Here is a 23,204-nt window from a genome sequence, read left to right on the forward strand (position 1 = left end):
TTCGTTTTTGGTATGTAACTAGAAAAGTTTTCTGCCAAGGAAGTACAGCAACAGGAGCAAATGGCACAGCCACTTGCAATCTAGTAACAGCCTGTCAGGGTTGCTTCCAGATCCTAGCTCACAGAGGATCACGCCAGCCAGCTATCATTAAATAAAAGTCTTTATTGAGTTACAGTCTCCATTCTCAAGCTGCTGCGCGCAACTCTACGTCTTATGCTTAGATCGGCGAAGCTCCGTCTGAGTCTCCGCCCCTTGTGCACCAACTTAATATCCTAGCCCTGCTCCACCTTTTCCGCCTGACAGTTCTCCTCTGGGTCCCTCTGCCCCCCGGGGTCTCTTCCTTCCGGGATTCTTCTGACGCTGACCCCCCGGACCCTTCTGTCTCCTTGCGCCGGGCTTTAGGACCTGGCTCCCTTTCCGGGCTGCCTACTGCGCCACTTTCCTGTGCATTTGAACTTGGCGCGCGCGCCCAACCTTCCACCTTCCGTCTAACCGTCTCCTCGCTCCCCGATGGAGGTGTGGCCACTCCTGACTCGTGCCCTCCCTCCTGTTGTGAGCTGCCAGCGCTTGAGCCCTGGCGCCCTTCCTCATCCCTGCTCTCTGGCGGTGACGCTGGTCCCGATTTCCAACTGCTCCCCTCTGAGTCCCCTCTGGCTCTATCTTCCTGGGGTGTCCCCCTAGTCTCCCCCCTTGCCCTGGCCACTGGTGCTCCTCTTTGTGAATCTTCTGATTCACTGGAAAGACTCGGAGATCTCGGGTCGTCGTCATCACTCATCTTTTCTTCTGCCTCCTCCCCCTCGCTCTCTGTTTCCTCCCTTTCCCTCGCCTCTGCTCCTGAACCCCTGACACAGCCCTTTGTCACAGAATGCATTCTATAGTAACATGTTTAAACACTTGCTAAGGTATTGTATGCACATTCCCCAAAAGAAGAAATGTTTGGCTGATGTTTTGATTTTTATTGGGGAAGGAAATTTACCTTTAGTTACTTTAAGGATAATAATGGATATGGTGAATTTGTGTAGATGAACAGGGGGGAAACTTGCCTCTCCTCAACATATTCACAGAGAACCAAAACACTTCTCTTGAGGGGTGGAGGCAAAATCACTATTCTTCCTTAGAAGTTTAGAACAAGACTAGCACATGCCTCTACAATTCCACGGAAGTTCTGGACAAAAGCCATGGCAATGCATGTATGGAGCACTGAAGTGGAAGAACTATCTACTGCTTGTACAGTGGTACCTCGGGTTACATACGCTTCAGGTTACAGACTCCGCTAACCCAGAAATAGTGCTTCAGGTTAAGAACTTTGCTTCAGGATGAGAACAGAAATCGTGCTCCGGCAGCACAGCTGCAGCAGGAGGCCCCATTAGCCAAAGTGGTGCTTCAGGTTAAGAACAGTTTCAGGTTAAGTACGGACCTCCGGAATGAATTAAATACTTAACCCGAGGTACTACTGTACTGGATAGAATTTTTTGTTTGTTTGTTCATTAGGAAAAAAGCTTGACTATCTAATTTGTTAAATCTGTAAATTCAAAGTATGGGGAAAATGTACAGACAACAGAATAACATAAGGGCAATTAACCTTTTATGGGCCAAGGGCTGTGTTGATCCACAATCAATCCCCCGCAGAGAGCATATCAATGTGGATATGGTCTCTTTTTTAATGTACAAATGGGAGGGGCACGAAAAACTTTGCATCAAAGTAGGGAACACAGGAACCGTAAAAAAAAATGTTATGTAATAACAAAACAAAAAGCTTCTTGAAGTAGGATTGGCTTGGCAACAGTATTATCAATTGAAGGAAATCTTCAAATCAGACAAGAAAATGGATTTGAGAAACATATCAAAATTGGAGAAAGAAGTATTAATAAACAATAGGAAAATATCAAAAACATAAATTATTATTAGGTTGGCAACTTAAAGATGAAGAAGTGTAGGTGGTTATGGTGAAATGGGCACAAGGCTTTGGCTATCCAATATTAATGGAAAACTGGGAAAGACTATGGAAAACAGACTTAAATTTCATGGTCTGTTATTTAATAAAAGAAAATTTTATGAAGATGATATACTGGTGGTATATAACCCCATGCAAATTGGCTAAAATATATAAAAACAACACGGACACATGTTGGAGATGTAAACAAAAAGAAGGAACCTTATTCCACATGTGGTGGACCTGTCCCCAAATCTTAAAAAATTGGAACATAGTCTATAAAGAGGTAAATAAAATGCTCAAACAAACATTTATTAAAAAGCCAGAGGCCTTCTTACTGGGCATCATGACCATAAATATCTTTTAAAAAACCCCAAAAGAGTGTTTCTGGACGCAACCACAGCGGCTAGAGTTCTAGTTGCCAAATACTGGAAAGGAGAACGGGTGCCAATGAAGGAAGAGTGGCAAATGAAATTATATTAATATGTGGAGCTGGCCAAATTGATAGAGGTAGTAAGAAACCACTCGAATACAAAAATCAAAAAATGGGATTGTTTTAAAAATTATTTATGTAAATATGGTTCTCAAAGCAATATTTGGATGTGTATAGATTTGTTTTTACAAAATGGAATTAGAAAAAATAAGAGGAATATAATTTATAAGGAAAAGGATGAAAGCATGTTAGAATGCAATACAAAAATAAGGAAATAAAAAGAAACGAAGAAGCTGTAATAGGGGTAGGAGGAAGTTGACTATTAGTGAAATGAGATTAGAAAGATTAATGAACAGAATTTGTATATGTTTTGTACGTTAAAGAAGAAAATGTGGTGCTCTGTATGTTTTTAAATTGCAATAATACTAATAAACTTCCTGAAGTTAGCCACCACTGCCAGAAGAGAAAACCTAGTTTTAAATTAAGGGAACTTGAAGAAACTTGTTTTTGTAGGAGGGGAGAACCTTATTCTGAATATTAGGATTAGCAGAATTAAGCTGATTCCAGACTGTTGCTCTTTTGTGGGTGGGATTCAACCAAAAACACAGTGGCAAACCCAAGTTGGACAATTAAACTGGATCTGCACAACAAAACAATTCGTAAAAATTAAATAAGGAGAGTGACGGGGAAATGCTTGATGTGCGTGCATATGACTGCCTCTGAAAACGAATCAGAACTCAATGAACAGGCCATGTCTGGAAGTGAACTTGATGTATTAGCCTGCTTAAAGGTTTTGCCCCTGGCAATCCATGGGAGGGCAGTGTTGCTTCACTACATAGCATACAAACATGGCTTCCTGCTCATGTAAATAGGGGTCATGCGTGAACATTGCCACTGGAGTGTACTCTTCTGTAACACTAAAGGTATGTACACATAACATGCTTTGAAAAAACAGCTGTGTTTCAATTCGATTTTGCAAATCCTGGTACACATCAGTTTGATCTGTTTTCACTTCGGTCGCTGTCTGTTTCCCATTAGCCCAACTAGCTCAGTACTTGAGCTGTAGCCCAACTATATTCAGAGGGCGACAGGTTCCCCATCTGTCCCCTAGTTGATGGGCAGAGTCACTGACTCCTTCCTCTCTTCCTTGAACACTACCAATCCTCATACTATTTTCACTGGGTAAAATTGCTTTGTTCTCCGAAACAGAACTGAAACCTTTTCAGTCGCTTTCTGGCAACACATTATCAGAAATCCTTTACTTCTAGCCCCCTTCCTAAGCAATTACTATACTAATTAAAACACTAAAGTGCTTGCATGCAGATCTGTAAAAACTATTACAGTAAACAATATTTATCAGAGATGTTTTCTTCTTTGCTCTTTAAGGAACTTATTCCACAACATGTGTAATAAAAATTTTAAGGTCTTATATATATAAAATAAATGTTCATAAATGTACCAAGCAAACTTGTACATAAATATATAAACCACATGTCTGAAGCAGCATAGGAAGACAGTCCTGAAACCATTTTGACTCCCAAACTGACCAAATGTTTCTCTGCAAGGAGGGAGGGGGTGAGGGAACCTTCCCATTGTCCCAGGAATTGGGTGATTACCATCTCAAAGGAATGGCCAGACTACCAGGAAAGGCAATCAGATAAGGCATTATCAGATAACCTGGCAGACAGGAAAAACAACATTCAAATTTCTGTTGTAGACCGCCGTTTCTGTGATGCAGGTATGATGTTTGTGGGGGGTGGTCTTGGGTTACACCCCTTCTGTGATGTATGTATGATGTATGAAGGGGTGGTCTTGAGCTCCAGGGCAGGGAATTTAAAATGTCTATATAAGGGCAGGCACACCTTTGTTCTGGGTCCTCCTTCTGCATGTGAGGGGAGCACCCTGTTGCAACAGCTTTAATAAAGATAGGCTTACTAGCTGCTTTGCTTCTCAATATTCTCTGGTTGGCCTCTGTTTTTTTCTCCTACCAGTGGAGAACCTACAAAGGACTCTATAAGGGCTTTTGTGTCCCCCATAAGGGCATAAGGGCAGATTTTGTTTACAACACATGCAAACCAGAATATTAGCTATGACAAAAGAAAACCGAGTAGAGCCATCTTACCTAGATGAACTTGTTTAATGTATTCGATCAAAGCATTTCTATTGTCATTCCAGAAGGATGGAAGCTCATCTTTTCGTGGAAATTTACAACACGATACTTCCAGAGTGATGTCAAAGCACTGTCCCCAGACGTAGCTATAATCCTGCATCCCACCTAAAGTATATATTTAAATGCATAGTTTAAATGCCATTAAGAAAAAGTTAGCATTTTAAATACTCTCCTAAACTCCTTTGCCAGGTGCCTCAACTCGTCAACCTTGGTTCAAATGTCCCCAGGAAACTGGCTTGGCATGTGAGCAGTAAACAGCTGGTCAGCAGAAAAGTCAGCAGTGTTCCAGTCCTCCAGCTGCCACCACCGTCACTTCAGCTTGTTGATCTGCTACCGCTGCCCACTGCTTCTTCCTCCCTAGACCGTCCTGTAGAATCTGCCAATGGCAAATGACTAGGCATGGACAATTTTCTCTTAAATCAGAGGTTTTCAACATTTTTGAGTCCACAGCTCCCTTGACGCAGCTACATTCTTTCTGCGGCACCCCTGTGGGGCTCAGGAGCCCAGTTATGTCATCCCTTGCCTGCAGAGCTGGCGGCCTCTCGCCATTTTTCAAACACCATCCCTTGTGGAGTGTTCCCTCAGCCTCCTCTCCTCTTCCCTCTCCTTGGGGGTCCTCCATGCAGCCCCAGCTGCCGCCCCTGGTCTCTGAGCTGCCCGCCCCCACCCCAAAGAGAGGTGCCTCCTCATACTGCCCCACAGTTGCCTGGTAAGCACCCCCTGGCCAGCCCCAGAGGCACCATTTGCCTGGGGAGCTCATAGCCAGGGCTGCTGCAACAAACAGTTGTGCAAGCCTTTGGGAGGCAGAAACGTGAGACGGCATCCGAGGAAGCAGGGAAGGAAAGGGACGGAGGCCAGTATTGCCTGCAGCATCCCTGAGCATCATTCAAGGCACCCACGGTGCCACGGCACACTGGTTGAAAACCATTGTCTTAAGCCATTATTATTACTGTATTTCAATATTTGGTTGGAAGCCGCCCAGAGTGGCTAGGGAAGCCCAGCCCGATGGGCAGGGTATAAATAATAAAATTATTATTATTATTATTACTACTACTACTACACCGGCACTAGGCTGTCCCCACTTTTTCTTGGTCTCCTACTCCCGCTACACAGCTGCATGCAGCTTAAAAGTTCATGTCAATGAAGTAAAGAGGAAAGGAAACACCTTTCTGCTCACTTTTCCAATAAGAAGACTGCAAAAGGTATATAGGTAGGACATTTTTTTTCCTCTAGTTGAGGGGCAACCAACTACAATGTAGGGTTATTTTCCTGGGTTATCCAACTTATGCACAATCCTCATAAAATTTATTCTCCACACCCCCAAGTCACTCTCTCTCTCTCTCTCTCTCTCACACACACACGCGCACACACACACACACACACATCAATACAAGCAGAGACTTCCAATGCCTTGGGCACCCACTTTGGAATGCAAATATCACATGGCACCTCATCTCACTTCACCCATCACTAGCTTAAGACTGAAGAACTTCAAAAGTTCTGAATTTTTGCCAGGAAATTGGTCCCAAAAAAGTAGTGGGGAATCCCCTGCTCATGGGCAAAATAGGGTCTGGCAGAGGGCCTAACCGGAGATTAAATGTGGGGCAGGTAAGGAAATGTGTCTTAAATGTGCTCCTGATTCCTCCTTGGCAAGCAAGGCCTTGTACGCACTGACAGCAGGCCCCCACAGGAATCAGCTGCACTACCAAGTTCCCAGTTGGGAACTCCATAGTGTAGCCAATCTCCGCCCAAAACAGGGCTTGCACTAAGCTCCCATTGGTTAAGCAGTGCTTTCAGCAAGCTCTGTTGAACCACCTGACACCATGATAATGACGAGTCAGTCAAAATGGCTGGGAAAGGGGAGTGGAAGAGCTCAGGATTTGGCTTGTCAGTTGGATCCTGTCTCCCCACCATGACCTACTGATCTTGCAGGTGTTCACTGTGTTTGATTGCAATATATTATGTACTGCTTTGCACTGGGTTGCTGCAGTATTTTTGTACAGTGGTACCTCGGGTTAAGTACTTAATTTGCTCCGGAGGTCTGTACTTAACCTGAAACTGTTCTTAACCTGAAGCACCACTTTAGCTAATGGGGCCTCCCGCTGCTGCTGCTGCACCGCCAGAGCACGGTTTCTGTTCTTATCCTGAAGCAAAGTTCTTAACCTGAAGCACTATTTCTGGGTTAGCGGAGTGTGTAACCTGAAGCGTATGTAACATGAAGTACCACTGTATTGCTTTGTGGATTTTTACTGTTTTAAATTGCTTCGTTTGTTTTTATACCTGTGTACGCAGTGTAGAATATACAAAAAAGGAGGAGAGCGCTTAGGGAACAACGGGGGAATTTCTTACCTTGAAGCATGTACCACTGATATCCATTTGTAATGCCGCCTGGGAAGTATTCTACAGAGTTACACGCATTCCCTTTATGCATCGTGGCATGTTTCTCTGAGTATGTTCTTGCCAGGTGCATGAAAACATCATTATCCACAGTTCGGCTCTCATCCAGAAAATTAACAGTAACTGTGGAAAGAAAGTAACCACAGTGGAAATTTGGTTACAGTGTAGATTGCGTTTGCCTGGGTTTCTGCACACACAAATCACAAATAATAAGTATAGTTTGTATCATACAAGCATAGGCACATTTCTGGCTACCGCTAGAAATCCTTCCCAGTACAAGGATTGCTAAGAAATGTGGGCTGGCTCACCCATGAGGCAAACTGAGGCAGCTGCCTCAAGTGGGGGAATCCCAGAGTGTGCTCTGCCCGCTGCCAGAGAAGTGAGAAGATGCGGTGGTGGTGGTTTCTGGTGAGTTCCATGACATCTCAGGTGGCAAAGCTGGACGGGCCACTCCCACCACTATTTGTCGCATGTATAAAGGTAAAGGGACCCCTGACCGTTAGGTCCAGTCGTGACCGACTCTGGGGTTGTGGCGCTCATCTCGCTTTATTGGCTGAGGAAGCCGGTGTACAGCTTCCAGATCATGTGGCCAGCACGACTAAGCAGCTTCTAGTTAACCAGAGCAGTGCACGGAAACACCGTTTACCTTCCCACCGGAGCAGTACCTATTTATCTACTAGCACTTTGACGTGCTTTCAAACTGCAAGGTTGGCAGGAGCAGGGACCGAGCAACGGGAGCTCACACCCACGGGGATTCGAACCGCCGACCTTCTGATCGACAAGTCCTAGGCTCTGTGGTTTAACCCACAGCACCACCCGTGTCCCTTGTCGCATGTATAGCTTGCCACATTTTCAAACTTACATTACTGGCACAATTCCCTCTAGACTAGATCAAAGGCAGTGTAAAACAGCCTTTCTCAACCTGTGTGTCCCCAGATGTTGTTGAACTACAACTCCCATCACCCCTAGCTAGCAAGGCCAGAGCTCAGGGATGATGGGAGTTGTAGCCAATAACATCTGGGGACCCACAGGTTGAGAACCGCTGGAAAGCAAGTACCACTGTAAATGTGCCCTGTTGTGGCTTGGCTGAATGTCTGTGGGAGTGTTGGCCAGTGCTACGATGTACACTCCATGTTATGAATTCCTGTTTTGAATATATAATCAACCCTGCTCGGCATAGTTCATAGCTTCTCTGAGTTATTTGACCAAACTGCGGGAGGCAGTGGAAGACAGGAGTGCCTGGCATGCTCTGGTCCATGGGGACACAAAGAGTCAGACAACAACTAAACAACAGCAACAACAATCAACCCTGACTATTGGCTATGCTGGCTGTGGCTGATGGGAGTTCAAAACATGTCTATATTATCAAGATCAAATGATTCAAATACTTTGTTTTATAGACAGAACTGAAGACCTGCCTTTGCCTGTGTATCGTGAAACATCAGCTATGGGTTGCCAATAGAGTTAGTGACCCTATGCTCAAGCAATAGCTTACCTGAATTGCCATTATCGAAAGGGTAACTTGCGACCAGTGATCCGCCATGCAGATTAGCAGAGAGGACAAACGTTTCATTCTTTAACCAGTTCATTATAGCTTCAGTCTCTGGCTGGATGTCATGAGTATTTAGGATAAAGGCATCCGGGAAGTTCCTGTTCAGATCTTTATTATTAGCATTGAATCTTAAGAGGGATAAAAAATATATATATTAGGCTGTCATCTAGAACATACTTTCAAATGAGTGAGTTTAGGATGCAAATGTTTGGTTGCAGTCTGTCTGTTTAGGGCATCTTTTAGTAGGGCCCTAGAATACTGTTGGCTATTCACAGTTTTAAGCTGTCTATGGCAGGGGTTCTCAAACTTTTTATATCTTTGAATCCTACTAATGCCTTTTGCTTGCCTAAATGGAGGATAGATGTAGACTAGCCTACTGTACAAAGGTAAACATTTCATATGTTGTTCTGCCTGTTTTTGCCTCTGGTCTCTTTCACCAGGATACATGGCCATCAGGCTGAAAGATCTCCCCACCCTTGTGTACTGGAAGCCTACTGCAGAAGAATCTTGTATTTCAAGGAGGTAGGTTAATTGTTTGCCCAATTCTTCCTTTTTGTTTATTGGAACACCCTGTCAGAGGTTGTTTTTTTTTTTTGTCTGTTTGCTTGCTTTGTTGTCTTGATATACTGTTTGTGCTCCAGGAATAAATATCAGCAGGATGTGGGTCAGCTGAAAGCTGAGTGACCACCAGCAATAGTACAGTTGCAGGATTAATTAATCAGTTATTGGCCTCGCTTAACAGGTAGGCTAATGAATGGAGTATCCAATGGGTACCTCATAGTCCTCATTATCTTCAAGCATCTGGTCCAGTTGAAAGAATGAATGAACTGCTGATACAGAAACTAAAACAGCTATGAACTCTAGCCATACTTTTCAAGGATTGGGAAAGGTGGTTGAGTAAGCAGAGGCTGAATTAAACAACCACCCCTAGGTGCTACTTAAACACCCCTGCAGTGCATGGCAGCGTTTGTAGCATCCATGCCACTAGAGCACCTGAAGATATGAAAATTGCAGCCTAACAACAACAAATTTTATTATTTATACCACACCCATCTGGCTGGGTTGCCTCAGCCACCCTGGGTGGTTTCCAACACAAATAAAAACAACATTCTGCCCAGACACGGAGGTCCAGCGCCGGGGGCCTTCTGGCGGTTCCCTCGCTGTGAGAAGCCAAGTTACAGGGAACCAGGCAGAGGGCCTTCTTGGTGGTGGCGCCAGCCCTGTGGAATGCCCTCCCACCAGATGTCAAAGGGAAAAATAACTACCAAACTTTTAGAAGACATCTAAAGGCAGCCCTGTTTAGGGAAGCTTTTAATGTTTAATAGGTTATTGTATTTTAGAGTTTTGTTGGAAGCTGCCCAGAGTGGCTGGGGGGACCCAGCCAGATGGGCGGGGTATAAATAATAAATTATTATTATAAAAACATAATAAAACATCAAACATTAAAAACTTCATGATACAGGGCTGCCTGCAGATGTCCTTTAAAAGCTGAATAATGTATGGAAATGTAACTTATTACCATATTGGCCTGAATAGAAGCCTCACTTTCCCCCCAAATTCCGACCGTGAAAAGTTAAGGTGAGGCTTATATTTGCAACCTTGCGGTGTGCAGCCAGGAGCACAGCAAAGCGGTGCCTGCCCCGCATGTCATTCCCCATCCTCTCCAAGGCTAGGAAGGGAGAGAGCAAGGAAGGGGAAAGGCCGCCGGCAACGTAGCATGCCCCCCCCCCAGTACGTAGCCAGGAGTAGCGAGGAATGGGGCAGCTTATATTTGGAGATTTTCTCTTTTTTTCTTTCCCCCCTCCAATTTTAAAGGTGCGGCTTATATTCGGGTGCAGCTTATATTCGGGCCAATACGGTATATTAAGTGTATTATACTATATCCTTGTATATGCTATTTTTTCTCTTCTTTCTTTCTTTCTCTTTCTCTTTCTTCCATCGTTTTATTTTTTTTAACAGGGAAGGAGGAGGAGAAGGAGAAATAAAGAAATGTTTTCTCACCCCCGTCCTAGAAGGACCCAGATTCAAGACAACTTGGAGTTTGAGGTCCTGTAACCAGGAACAGAAGGTAAAGGCCTTTGGGCAAATGTAATGTGGGGTTCTGAAACGTATTGAAAGCAAACCCTAAGGTGCTCCCCATAACAATTTTCGCTTTGTTCTCACCTGCCAAAAAGAGGCTCGCAGCTGGCATTGATTACTGATTCAAATCCATCAGGGTTCATTGAAGGCAGGATGTGTATTCGGGTGCTGTCAAGGAGTTTTGTAATGACCGGATCATGCTGATCACTGGATACCAAAAAGTCTATAAGATGGAGCAGCAACTCCCTCCCGACTGCCTGTTTTAAGAAGCACAGAGTTGTGTGTGTTTTAAATGCAATGGTCAATAAGGTGCAGCACAGATCTTAGTTTGCCCAAGGTACAAAGGTAATACATAATGCAGACCTAATACAAAGCACCGTGTTCCTAAAACTAGCAAGCAGAATATGATGGCCAACATGAATTGGGTTAAAATATATTTCCCCCAGAAATCAAATAGCCAAGAAAAACACATCGATACTTTTCTTATGGCTTGAGCAAAAACTGTGCCAGTGAATGCTTTGGGGGCCTGGGTGAGGCTTCCCACTGAAAACCAGTTCCAGCCAAAATACCCGTTGCCCAAGCAATGCTATCCATGTGGAAAGTGAACCAGACAGGACACAGACACAGGCACAGCTAGTGAACAATGAGTTTTCCCCCCCAATCACTGCAGCTGGAGAAAAGCACCAGTGAGTGGAAAAATCCCTGTAGCTGCATTTGTTTACATTCCCCACACAATCATATGCATACATGTGGCAACAGACAAAACACATTGAATGGAAACATTTTCACAGTGTGAGCTGGCCCTATCCCAGTAAGCAGCAGTTTTCAGCAAGGACCACAAGCCTGAGAATTAGATGTTATAGCCTAGCCTTCCCCAACCTGATGCCCTTCAGAGGTTTTATACCACAACAACCATCACCCCTGACCATTGGTCATGGTAGCTGGAGCTTACTGGAGTTGTAGCCCAACTAATAATAATAATAATAATAATAACAATAATAATAATTTTTATTTATACCCCACCCTCCCCAGCCAAGGCTGGGCTCAGGGCAGCTAACAAGCAACAATAAAAACAAATTGAATGAATACAACTAAAAAAAACAAGATTAAAATACAAGATTAAAATATTGAAACATTGAAATATTAAAATGCAGCCTCATCACAGGAGGAGAAGGAAAAAGAAAGAGAGGGAGGGAATCAAATTGGCTCCAAGCCAAAGGCCAGGCGGAACAACTCTGTCTTACAGGCCCTGCGGAAAGAAATCAGATCCTGCAGGGCCCTGGTCTCATGAGGCAGAGCGTTCCACCAGGCCAGTGTTGAAAAGGCCCTGGGCTCTGGTTGAAGCTAATCTAACTTCTTTAACTACAGATTTAAGAGCAAATTTAAGAGCATAATTTCCCCCCGCTCTTGGGGACTTCACAGATAAATATCATAATGTATTGCTATGTACCCTGGACATTCCTTAAACCAGCACATTCTATTCTCTTTTGTCTATACTGCAGACATTGTGTTGTTACAATGAAAACTATCCTGCGTAATAAAGTGTCCAACTCTGAAAGTTTGGAATGCTGTAGACTTCCTACAAGTTCAGCACTTTAGCTACTGCCAGATGAGATCTGGTTTCTGGAACAGAGAGGCAAGAGGAAGACTATGTGTTTTTATTTTTATTTTCTAGTTAACTGAGCTGGAATGGTTTTGTAAAATACATAGCTCTACTTCGTTCAATATTGCTCATGACCAAATCAGAATGACCTTGAATGCAGATCTTTAATGAAATGGGACACATTTCAGAAATTGCTATGCCTGAAAGGAAGGGAAATTTCAGCAGGAAAATAAAACAGAGAATATGGCAAAAGTTTAATAAGCATGTCATAGTTTCTCTGGATTAAATGACTCTCCTGACTGATTCCCTAATGACTGAATCCTACTAAAAGACCAAAGGCAGATTCAGGAAAGAGTTTCCACACTCACCTATGTGTTAACTGGAAACAACTTTATTTACTACCTGGCAGGATGATAAGACAACCAACTCAGCTACTGAATTATATGTGCACACTTTGAGGAAGCAGCCCCTTAGTAAGGCGTCATCCAAGTTTGTAAGCAAAGCTATGTCAGGCCAAAGGATGGAGACAAAAGCAGAAATGAGAGAAGAGAGGAAAAGGCAAAGGGTCAGAAAGCACTATCACAAGCTAAAAATGTCCCGTCCTGTCTATTACTATGGAGCAGAACTGGTAAACCTTCCAAATGCTGAATGCCAGTGCTGGGCAGGCCCAAGCAACCCAGCAAAGCAGGCACTCAGAGACATAATAGGATAATACATAGTTCCATGGATGTTTGCTTCCGTCTCAACATTTTAAATAGGATTAGCAATGACATAATGTTGCATGGTAAAAATAGTTCCTGTTGCAAAAGCAGAACATCACCACCCTACCCACTTATAAATGTCACCATAGCTCTTCAACATGTATCTAGTCACATTCCACGGTGCACAAAAAAACAAAGGGAGATGTTCTAGGTTTTTTCCTATTGTGGGATCTCTGACACTTTTCCTAGGCGATGATGAGCATATTCTAGTTAGCATTTAATCATGAAAGGCTTTTTTCCAATTACTTTTTTGCAGTTCTAATTACTGGTGTCATACAGTTCAGCAGGAGAGTTAAAGCACAGAGGGAAGAGGGGCTCATCTCCTCTGAAAATGCCCGCCATGAGCAGCAATTAGGCTTGAAAACAGGCTCCCCTTGCAGCCAATTTCCCCAAGCCTAATTATAAAGTTTGTTAGATATAAGTCATTTTTGTCCTGTTGGTACCGTCATGATCTCACTTCAGCTGAGGAACTTTGTAGTATTTGTATTCAGACATGAATGATAAAGTAGGGATCTAATGCCTATTTGCTCCTGAAGCAGTTGTTCTGTGTCAAACTGCGACCTCAAGGAAATCATGTGAGATGTTGTGGGGATCAGCAGCAACAGTTATTTATTAAAGCACCAAACATATACTATGTGCTGTATATGAATAAAATGCACGGATTGCTGTTGCAGTGCTCACAAGAACGAGATAGGCAGAATAAGGAAAACTTGGCTAGGCTTAACTAAAGGGTTTACAATTAAACCTATACTACAATTAGCTGACATAGGGACGCGGGTGGCGCTGTGGGCTAAAGCCTCAACGCCTAGGGCTTGCCGATCGAAAGGTCGGCGGTTCGAATCCCCGCGGCGGGGTGCGCTCCCGCTGTTCGGTCCCAGCGCCTGCCCACCTAGCAGTTCGAAAGCACCCCCGGGTGCAAGTAGATAAATAGGTACCGCTTACCAGCGGGAAGGTAAACGGCGTTCCGTGTGCGGCTCTGGCTCGCCAGAGCAGCGATGTCACGCTGGCCACGTGACCCGGAAGTGTCCCCGGACAGCGCTGGCCCCCGGCCAATAAATGTGAGATGGGCGCACAAACCCCAGAGTCTGTCAAGACTGGCCCGTTCGGGCAGGGGTACCTTTACCTTTACCTTTACAATTAGCTGACAATAAAAATTATTCAAAGGAAGCAGTGCCTCATCAAGAGGGAAATGCAAGAGAAGACATGAGTCCTTAAAGGAGGATGAAAAGAAAGGTTGGCAGGTATCTATTCATAATTACCCTTTAGCATAACCTCGCAGAGCAACACATGCACAGTGAAAAGAGTGAAACTATGGAATAAACATTCAAAGGTAAAACAACATCAACAGAAACAGCAGCAACTAAACTAGGCCAAGCCATAAAACAGCAATTAAAGTATTCAACATACTAAATCACTGGGGGGTGGGGGTGGAATTAATGAAAAGTCAGGCCCCACACATGAGGAAAGTACAGAAGTGAGAATTAGCACAAGGAAATCAGTAGGTTAGTATTTTATGAATGGCGAGACTAGGACTGGGGAACCTTTCTGAACTAGAGTGCCTTACCACCACCAACTCCTACAGGCCTCTGTCAATCACCTGGCATCAGGTGAAATCCTTAATCTGAAACTACTGGTTTTGCAGTGCACTTTCTCTTTCCTCAGAATGCAGTGTGGTGTGAATTGCATAGTGTACTGTACTCTGTGTGGGATAGTAGGGTGAATGGTCCTGCCTTGGGGTGGTGGGTGGATCTGATGGCTCCTTGGTCCCTCTTTCCACTCCCTTAATTGTAGCGAGAGAAGAGATCTATCCCCCCCACACACACACACAACAGTGAATTCATAGACATGTCTATTGAATTGGGAGGGGTGTCTAATGCACTATTTGGTTTACCTTCTTTTCACTTCATTTTTCTCATTTAAACAAGGTTAGCCTACTTCACCTGTGCCACAGACTCATAATATGGTATTGTTCGATTTGCATAGGACTAAATTATAGTTTTACACAAGTTTCATGTTATGGAAATACCGTATTTTTTGCACCATAACACTCATTTTTTTCCTCCTGAAAAGTAAGGAGAAATGTCTGTGCGTGTTATGGAGGGAATGCCTACGGGTGGCATGCCTATGGATTTTCCTCCTATAAAAACTATGTGCGTGTTATGGTCGGGTGCGTGTTATAGAGCGAAAAATACAGTAATTAAAACCACACACCACCAAGTAATAAAATTAGCCTTTGGTAAGCCCATCAGTAATGCTAACTGAATATTATCATTGCAAAATAAATAAATAATAAATAAATATCTCACATAATAATAATAATAATAATAATAATAATAATAATAATAAATTTTATTTATAGCAGTCAGGCAGACACTTCCCAAAAGGCTTCTTCCTCTTGTTCCCCCCAAGCCACCCTGATATGGGTCATATGTGGTTTTGTTTGCTTGCTTTAAAAAGGCCATGCTCATATTGGCACTGTCAAGCCCTGCTAAAAATAATGCTTCTTTGTTAGCGCAGTCAGGCCTCTCCCCATCAGCAACAACTTAGAACAATGCTGTTGCTTCACTGCTGTCAAGAGAGAGATTGTCCTTATTTTTATTTTTTAATCAGACTAGAATTTGTTTTTTTGGAGCGCACAATGATTTACACACTGGGTTCTCCTTTCCCTCAGGTCTGGATGAAAGAGAAGTGTGCCTTGGAAGAGAAGGGGCTGCAATCCATATTAAGATAGCATTTTGTTACGGCAGCAGGTTGTTTTCCGTTATTGTGGCACCTACCTGTCTAAATTCACATCCTCAACCTCTTACCCTGAGCTAGCCAGTCTCTTATCTTCTCCTCTGTAACCTGCAAACTCCTTAAAGGCTATCCCTCAACCTGTGAAGAGTGAATTGCCAGAATTCACTGGAAGCAGGCAACAACAGTAACTGCTCTTTGCCTTCCTGGTATCCTCAGTAAGACACAGTCCCCTTATTATGAAGCTTTCCCTGGCTAGCAGCATATGAAGTTAGCTGTATAGGTGACATCACATCCATATAATAAACCAGTATTGAGCATTTAGAGAGAGAGAGAGAGAGAGAGAGAGAGAGAGAGAGAGAGTTTTTAGTCTTTTAGTCCTCGCTATTGCAGGAAGAGAATCCAAAACCTTTAGGCACCTAACAGGATTAAGAGCTCTCTGTGCATAAGATGTATGTGTGGAATTCCTGCACACCTGAGGATCTCGGGGGGGGGTGTTACTGGATTGTTGTCATTGTTGTCATTTTGATTGTGTATTTTGTGGTTTTATATTTTGATTTTATTTTGTGAACCACCCTGAGACCTGAGGGTATAGGGGTGGTATATAAATTCAATCAATCAATAATCTTGATGGGCAAAGTCCAGCGTGTGCCATGTGGACTGGTTCGCTCCCAAAATGAATGAAGTGGCCAAATGCCCCAGCTGATAAATCTGTGGGGTTAAGAAGCGACTGCAACCAGACAAGCCACATAAGTACTTGTGCTATACAGATGGTTATGGAAAGTTAAAAAGCAAAACATAAATGCCAAGGTATTCCACAGCAGCCACTGGGAAAGCTCTGTCACCGCTTGTTTGGATCATGGTGAAAACCCGGTGAAGGCCTAAACACTAGAAAAGGGCTTCCTGGTTATCATTTTAATGGATTTATTAGCGCTGCCAGGTCAGCTCTCGGTCCTTCTTTTCCCGTCCCTTCCACATTCCTTACTTGAGGAACCTACTGCTTGTACAGTATTTCTCTCTTTAAATACAGTATGCAAAATATTCTGCTTTCCCTTCCAGTATTAGCATTGTGTGACTGTTAACGCTTTTTCTACCTGCAAAATGCATCACTTCAGTCAGGCCACTTGAATTGAGACTGAAACTTGAGAATGAACTGAGAACACAGAAAGGAACCATTGTGTAGCCAAAATGCTTAACCTCTCTCTCCTCCACAGTCAACCCCAGACATTCCACAATTATTCCTTACTGCACTGACCAATATATACATGCTGCACTTCAGAGTGTAGATAAGAATCTGTCAATATTTCCCCCTAACATTTTTAAGAATTTTGTTTAAAAATTTGCCCAAAAATCCATTGTCTTCCATACCCAAATACGTCTGGATTTCCCTGGATATCTGGGAAGCAGCAGTGTCCAGGTGGAAATTGGGCAAATGTCCGGGAAAATCTGGACGTATGGCAAGCCATGTTTTTCCATAAAAATAGCTCTTTAAAAACATATTTTTAAGAAGCAAATTTGCCCAAAAAGCTCAACAACTTTTGCCAAAACTAAAAAAAAAACTTCTTCAACTTTGCCAAAAAGTCTGGATTTTCATTATTATTGTGATGCTGTGAAAGATATTTCCATTGAATTAAAATAATTATCTTCTACTGTATAGGCATTCCTCTAAGGATTAGATATGTCTTTTATAAATAAATTATTATGCAAATGGATCAAAGCACAGAAAAACTCCAGGATTACTGACAAAATAGAATAATCCACCCCACTTAAATGTTTGATCTTTCTAAAATAAAAATTGCCAACGAAGTCAATGCATGATAGTACAAACAAACTTTTTAGGAAAGACTGGAGCTGAGTCATGTCAACATTATAATCTACACTTATTTCTTTCCACATTTGTAGAAGAAAGGGGGGTGAGAGTTCAGCGGAAGGGGAGACCGAAAGGTAATCAGCAACATCAAGTGCCATTCAGTTCTACTAAAACGCAACAAATTTAATGTAGTTCTTTAAATTGCATCTGATCCCATATGGTTGTATGGGCCTTTACTTTCAAATTCCAGCCAGTCCATATGAAATACGTTGGGCATAAAGCCTGCTGACATTATTTGTTCCTGGATGACTTTAAAGTATGGGTGGGTGAACTAAGGTATGGGGGCCGGATCCGGCCCAATCGCCTTCTAAATCCGGCCTGCGGACATTCCGGGAATCAGCATGTTTTTACATGAGTAGAATGTGCCCTTTTATTTAAAATGCACCTCTAGGTTATTTGTGTGGCCTGCCTGCTATTTTTACATGAGTAGAATGTGTGCTTTTATTTAAAATGCATTTCTGGGTTATTTGTGGAGCATAGGAATTCGCTCTTTCCCCCAAAAAATATAGTCTGGTCCCCCCACAAGGTCTGAGGGACAGTGGACCGTCCCCCTGTTGAAAAAGTTTGCTGACCCCTGCTTTAAAGGAAAGAAATACATCTGAAGAGAAAAGGAGTTAAAGTGGAAAAGAATGAGACGAGAAAAGCTCCAGTCCACTCCAGGTTAAAATAGAGGAAACACTGGCTATTACTGTAATCATACTACAGAAGGCCTGCACACATAATATCCAAGTACAATTAGTGCTCTTTTTAAAAAATAATGAGGTGCCAGTACTAATATCTTGATAAATGCTAGCACACAAGTGGTTCCAATCCATAGGCACCAAAGAGAAAGAGGTGATGGTAATCTGCACTAGTGACTAACATTACAAAAAAGCTCTGATTACTATTAACACATTATTTTCATAATGTATCATTCTTTTCATGCTGCCATTTGAGACGCTGTCTCAACCACATTGATGTTATCAGCGTTCAGCTTTGGCAACAAGATAAAACTAGCCTTGGAGAACTTAGCAGGACAATTATTGTTTGGTATGCTCTTTCTAATTATTACTGAAGGTTGCCAAAAATGCACAAAGTAAGTCAGATTATGGCTTTTTCTGTCATTTGTTTGTTTCCTAGGGGTCCTAGGAAATTCACCAGGAAGATCATATGTATCATTCTCTCCATTATTGTTTTCTTCAGCTGTTATCAACTGTGGGAAATAAAGTCTAAAACCCAGTCTTGAGGAATGATCGAAACAGATGGACCTTCTAAATATTACGTGTGACAGGCCCTTTGATAATATTTAGCACATCTCTCTCTCTCTTCAATTCCACCACGGCACTTCCATCCTTTGATTCTTAATCCCTAAAGAGAGAAATATTAAATGCATCTCTAGCAATTTGGCAAAAACTTAAGACTTCCATGAGTATATGATCTCAGCTGCTTCCAAGATATCAGGCAAACAATGCTGCAAAGGAAACCACAACAATTGAAGTAGTAGACGTACCTCATCCCCATGCATATTAGCAACATAGTTGAACTCTGGTATGCCAATCCTATGTTGGGTTGGAAACCTTCCCAGAGCAAGAACCCACAGGTCTCTACCTTTAAGTGGAAAAGAAATTTTTTTATATATATACCATGGCAAAATAATGCAAAGTAAACAAATGAAGGGCTGTATCTCCTTTGGCTCAATTGAATCCCCCCACCAAAAAAAAAAAACTTCCTAGAATAACAGGCACGGGATCTTCCTGACTTGATAAGCAGTTGGAATGCAATTCACAATGGAATTTTTTGGTGCAATTACTGGGATTCAAGTGTGAGTAACTATGTATAGAATTGCAACCCAAACATTGTTTTTTAGCTTAAGCCAAAAATAAAACGTAAACAATATTATTAAATAAAAACTGTCAGAAATGTTTCCTTAGTCTTAAAAGCTTAACCCACTTCTACAAACAAAGACTTATTTAACGGAAGAAGACTTTAAAAATATATCAACAGGAAATCAACTGCAAAGGAATAATGGGAAAAAGTAAAGCAAATAAAAGGAGCTTACTAAAAAGCAACAGAATACCATATAAGGCATGAGAATTAACTTTCTTAACAAACAAAAGCTGGCATGAATTTTTGGTCAGAAACCAGAAAATTAAATTTAGCTAAACAACTATAGGGTCGGACTATGAGGCTGAGTGAGGCAGTCTGGGCTGCCCAGGACCTCCATACACTCTGCCCAGGTTTGCGCTCCAGGGCGGTCACTTCAGTGCTGCTAATGCAATGGTTTGACTTCACCTCTGGAGGCGCACTCCATTGTCTCTCAAGACTACTGTTCAGAACTCCAAATAATTATATCAGATTGCCCTATACAGTGGTACCCCGCAAGACGAATGCCTCGCTAAACGAAAAACCCGCAAGACGAAAGGGTTTTCTGATTTTTAGAGGCTTCGCGAGACGAATTTCCCTATGGGCTTGCTTCGCAAGACGAAAGCCCATAGGGAAATCTCCTGGGACAGCGGGGAAGTGCAGCGCACCTTCTCCTCTGTTCCCAGACCTGTCCTGAAGGCTTGTGGTGGGAGGTCCGGGAACAGAGGAGAAGGCACGCAGCGCTTCGCCTCTGTTCCCGGGACTTGCGTGGGAGGAGGGTTTTTCCTCCCCACCGCCAACATTCAGAACAGCATTCTGAATGTTGGCGGTGGGGAGGAAAGCCCTCCTCCCACCACAAGCCTTCAGGACAGGTCCGGGAACAGAGGGGAAGGCGCGCAGAGGGCTGCCTAGGCTGCGGATAGCAGCCTGCTGCCCCGCGCAAGGGGCGCTGTTAAGCAGAGCGCCCCTCGCGTGGGGCAGACATTCGCAGCTTGGGGAGCCCTGCAGGACTTTCCCACAGGGCTCTCCAAGCTGCAGATAGCAGCCTGCTGCCCCTATCCGCAGCTTGGAGAGCCCTGCGGGGAAGTCCTGCAGGGCCCCCCAAGCGGCAGATGTCTGCCTCGCACCGGGCAGCAGGCTGCTATCCGCAGCCTAGGCAGCCCTCCGGGAACTCTTCTGAAGGCTGGCGGCGGGAGAAGGGCTTTTCTTCCCACCGCCAGCCTTCAGAAGGCTGTTCTGAAGGCTGGCGGTGGGGAGAAAAGTCCTTCTCCCCCCGCCAGCCTTCAGAAGAGGTCTGGGGACAGACTGTCCCTGGACCTGGTCTGAAGGCGGTCTCCATAGGAACGCATTAATTGATTTTCAATGCATTCCTATGGGAAACCGTGCATCGCAAGACGAAAAACTCGCAAGAAGAAAAAACTTGCGGAACGAATTAATTTCGTCTTGCGAGGCACCACTGTATATTTGCTGCCACCCATTAAAAAATTCTAAAATCTTGATGATGCAGGACTTCCCTTTGCAGAAGCCATGCTGTTTGTACATTGGTAACATTTCTTTCTTTTTTTAAATGTAATTATTGGTTTCATAATGCTTTATAGGTTAGGCTGATTTCCTAGGTTCCCCCAATATAACATTAAAACAAAACAAAAAGCTGTTACACCAACCACATTCATACTTCATGATAAATGATAATTAATGTTTTTGTGCAAACATGGAAATCACTCCTGCTTTGCTCTACCCTAAGTACCACAAACCACAAACATAGTTTAATGTCCAAACAAAGGCTCATGGTTTGCTCCACTGGAACAAACCGTGATCAAGAAGCCATGAGTAAACCTTGGCTTCACACAATGGTAATGTGTGAATGCAGCCATTAGCTACCTGCCAATGCTCCAGCAAGGAGATGTAATGGAAAATAACTTATTTGTTAGAAAATGCTTAATTTCCAATTTGAGCTTTAGGTCTGGTGTCTCACTGATTTCATTTTGTCAACCAGTCCTTGACTTTATCTTTTGTCACCTGGGTTCTTCAGTCTCTCTCTTCATAGAAAGTGGTTTTGGTGTGGGTACTTATCAAAAATCATACATAGATCAGTAACAAGGATTTCATCTCTGGAACCTACCAATCCTTGTTCCTTAATCGTTTCCCACCTTTTTCATCTAATAGTGCAACTGCCTCCCTGTCTTGTTTCTGCTTCTGATGTACAGTGGTACCCTTGGTTGTGGAACTTAATCCATTGTGGGAGTCCGTTCTACTCCCGCAACAGTTCGGAAACCAAGGCACGGCTTCTGATTGGCTGCAGGAGCTTCCTGCACTCAAGCGGAAGCCGCGGAAGCCACATCGGACATTCGGCTTCCAAAAAACGTTCGCAAACCGGAACAGTCCGGTTTGCAGCATTCAGTTTGGACAACCAAGGTACCACTTGTCAGGGGTTCAGGAGCAGAGGCAAGGGCAAGGGAGGAAACAGAGAGCGAGGGGGAGGAGGCAGAAGAAAGGATGAGTGATGACGACGACCCGAGATCTCCGAGTCTTTCCAGTGAATCAGAAGATTCACAGAAAGGAGCACCAGTGGCCAGGGCAAGGGGGGAGCCTAGGGGGACACCCCAGGAGGAAAGGGCCAGAGGGGGCTCAGAGGGGAGCAGTTGGAAATCGGGACCAGCGTCACCAACAGAGAGCAGGGGAGAGGAAGGGCATCAGGTATCAAGCGCTGGCAGCTCACAACAGGAGGGAGGGCACGAGTCAGGAGTGGCCACACCTCCATCGGGGAGCGAAGAAACGGTCAGACGGAAAGTGGAAGGTTGGGCGCGCGCGCCAAGTTCAAATGCACAGGAAGGTGGCGCAGTAAGCAGCCCGGAAAGGGAGCCAGGTCCTAAAGCCCGGCGCAAGGAGACAGGAGGGTCCGGGGGGTCGGCGTCAGAAGAATCCAGGAAGGAAGAGACCCCGGGGGGCAGAGGGACCCAGAGAAGAACAGTCAGGCGGAAAAGGTGGAGTAAGGCTAGGATATTAAGTTGGTGTACAAGGGGCGGAGACTCAGACGGAGCTTCGCCGGTCTAACCCATAAGACGTAGAGTTGCATGCAGCAGCTTGAGAATGGAAACTGTAACTCAATAAAGACTTTTACTAAATGATCGCTGGCTAGCGTGATCCTCTGTGAGCTAGGATCTGGAAGCAGCTCTGACACCACTGTATGGATGTTTTTAGCAACACGTCCTCATTTTCTATTTTTAGTTTTATTGGCAATTTACATTAGTTTTGCAAGAGTCTCTCTTCCTCCCCCCTGCCCTCATTTGAGTAAAAGTTCCACTTTCTAAAAAAAAGCATTGCATTCCTTAGCTTGACTCTTTGCATGATCAACACTGCTATTCTGTTATCTGTACATCTGCTGAGCATAGCAAATATTTTATTTGAGCTTTAAATATAATACATTATATTCTAAATAACCTCTAAGCATCGTGAAGAGATTTGACATGGGGTAGCCAATGTGCTGCTCTCCACATGTTACTGAACTACAATTCCCAGCACCATAGTAGGACTGATGGGAGTTGGGAGTCCAGCAACATTTGGAGGGTGTCATGTTAGCTATCCCTGGATTTGAATATCCTGACTCTAAATTTCAGCCTATCCCTTTCATATTCTTTTTCAAGTTTCCTCTTTCAAAATCAAATGTGACTGTCTGGGCTTTCTTGGTAATTTCCCACTTAGGAATTGTCACCCAACTGCTGACCAGTTCACTTGCCCAGCTGAAAACTGTGCCTTTGGGAGGAACCAACACCTCTGGGGGAAAACAGCAGATGGAAAATAGCAGCAACAAACTAAGTAAGGGGCCCAGAT

General features: G+C 43.7%; 1 protein-coding gene across 4 annotated transcripts in view; it reads right to left on the reverse strand.

Annotated features, from left to right (window-relative positions):
* The window catches only part of CPM (carboxypeptidase M), a 36,609-nt gene that overhangs the window by 1,043 nt on the left and 12,362 nt on the right, over nt 1–23,204 (reverse strand). For all 4 annotated transcript variants that reach the window (XM_082239783.1, XM_082239784.1, XM_082239785.1 and 1 more), the window contains exons 3-7: nt 19,021–19,118; nt 10,649–10,821; nt 8,429–8,613; nt 6,886–7,056; nt 4,489–4,641 (exon numbers count right to left, since the gene is read on the reverse strand). In XM_082239783.1, coding sequence (XP_082095909.1) covers nt 4,489–4,641; nt 6,886–7,056; nt 8,429–8,613; nt 10,649–10,821; nt 19,021–19,118 — 780 coding nt within the window. The remainder of the gene's footprint in view (nt 1–4,488; nt 4,642–6,885; nt 7,057–8,428; nt 8,614–10,648; nt 10,822–19,020; nt 19,119–23,204) is intronic.

This window comes from Podarcis vaucheri (genome assembly GCF_965113315.1).
Source record: "Podarcis vaucheri genome assembly, chromosome: 10".
Lineage (NCBI taxonomy): Eukaryota > Metazoa > Chordata > Lepidosauria > Squamata > Lacertidae > Podarcis > Podarcis vaucheri.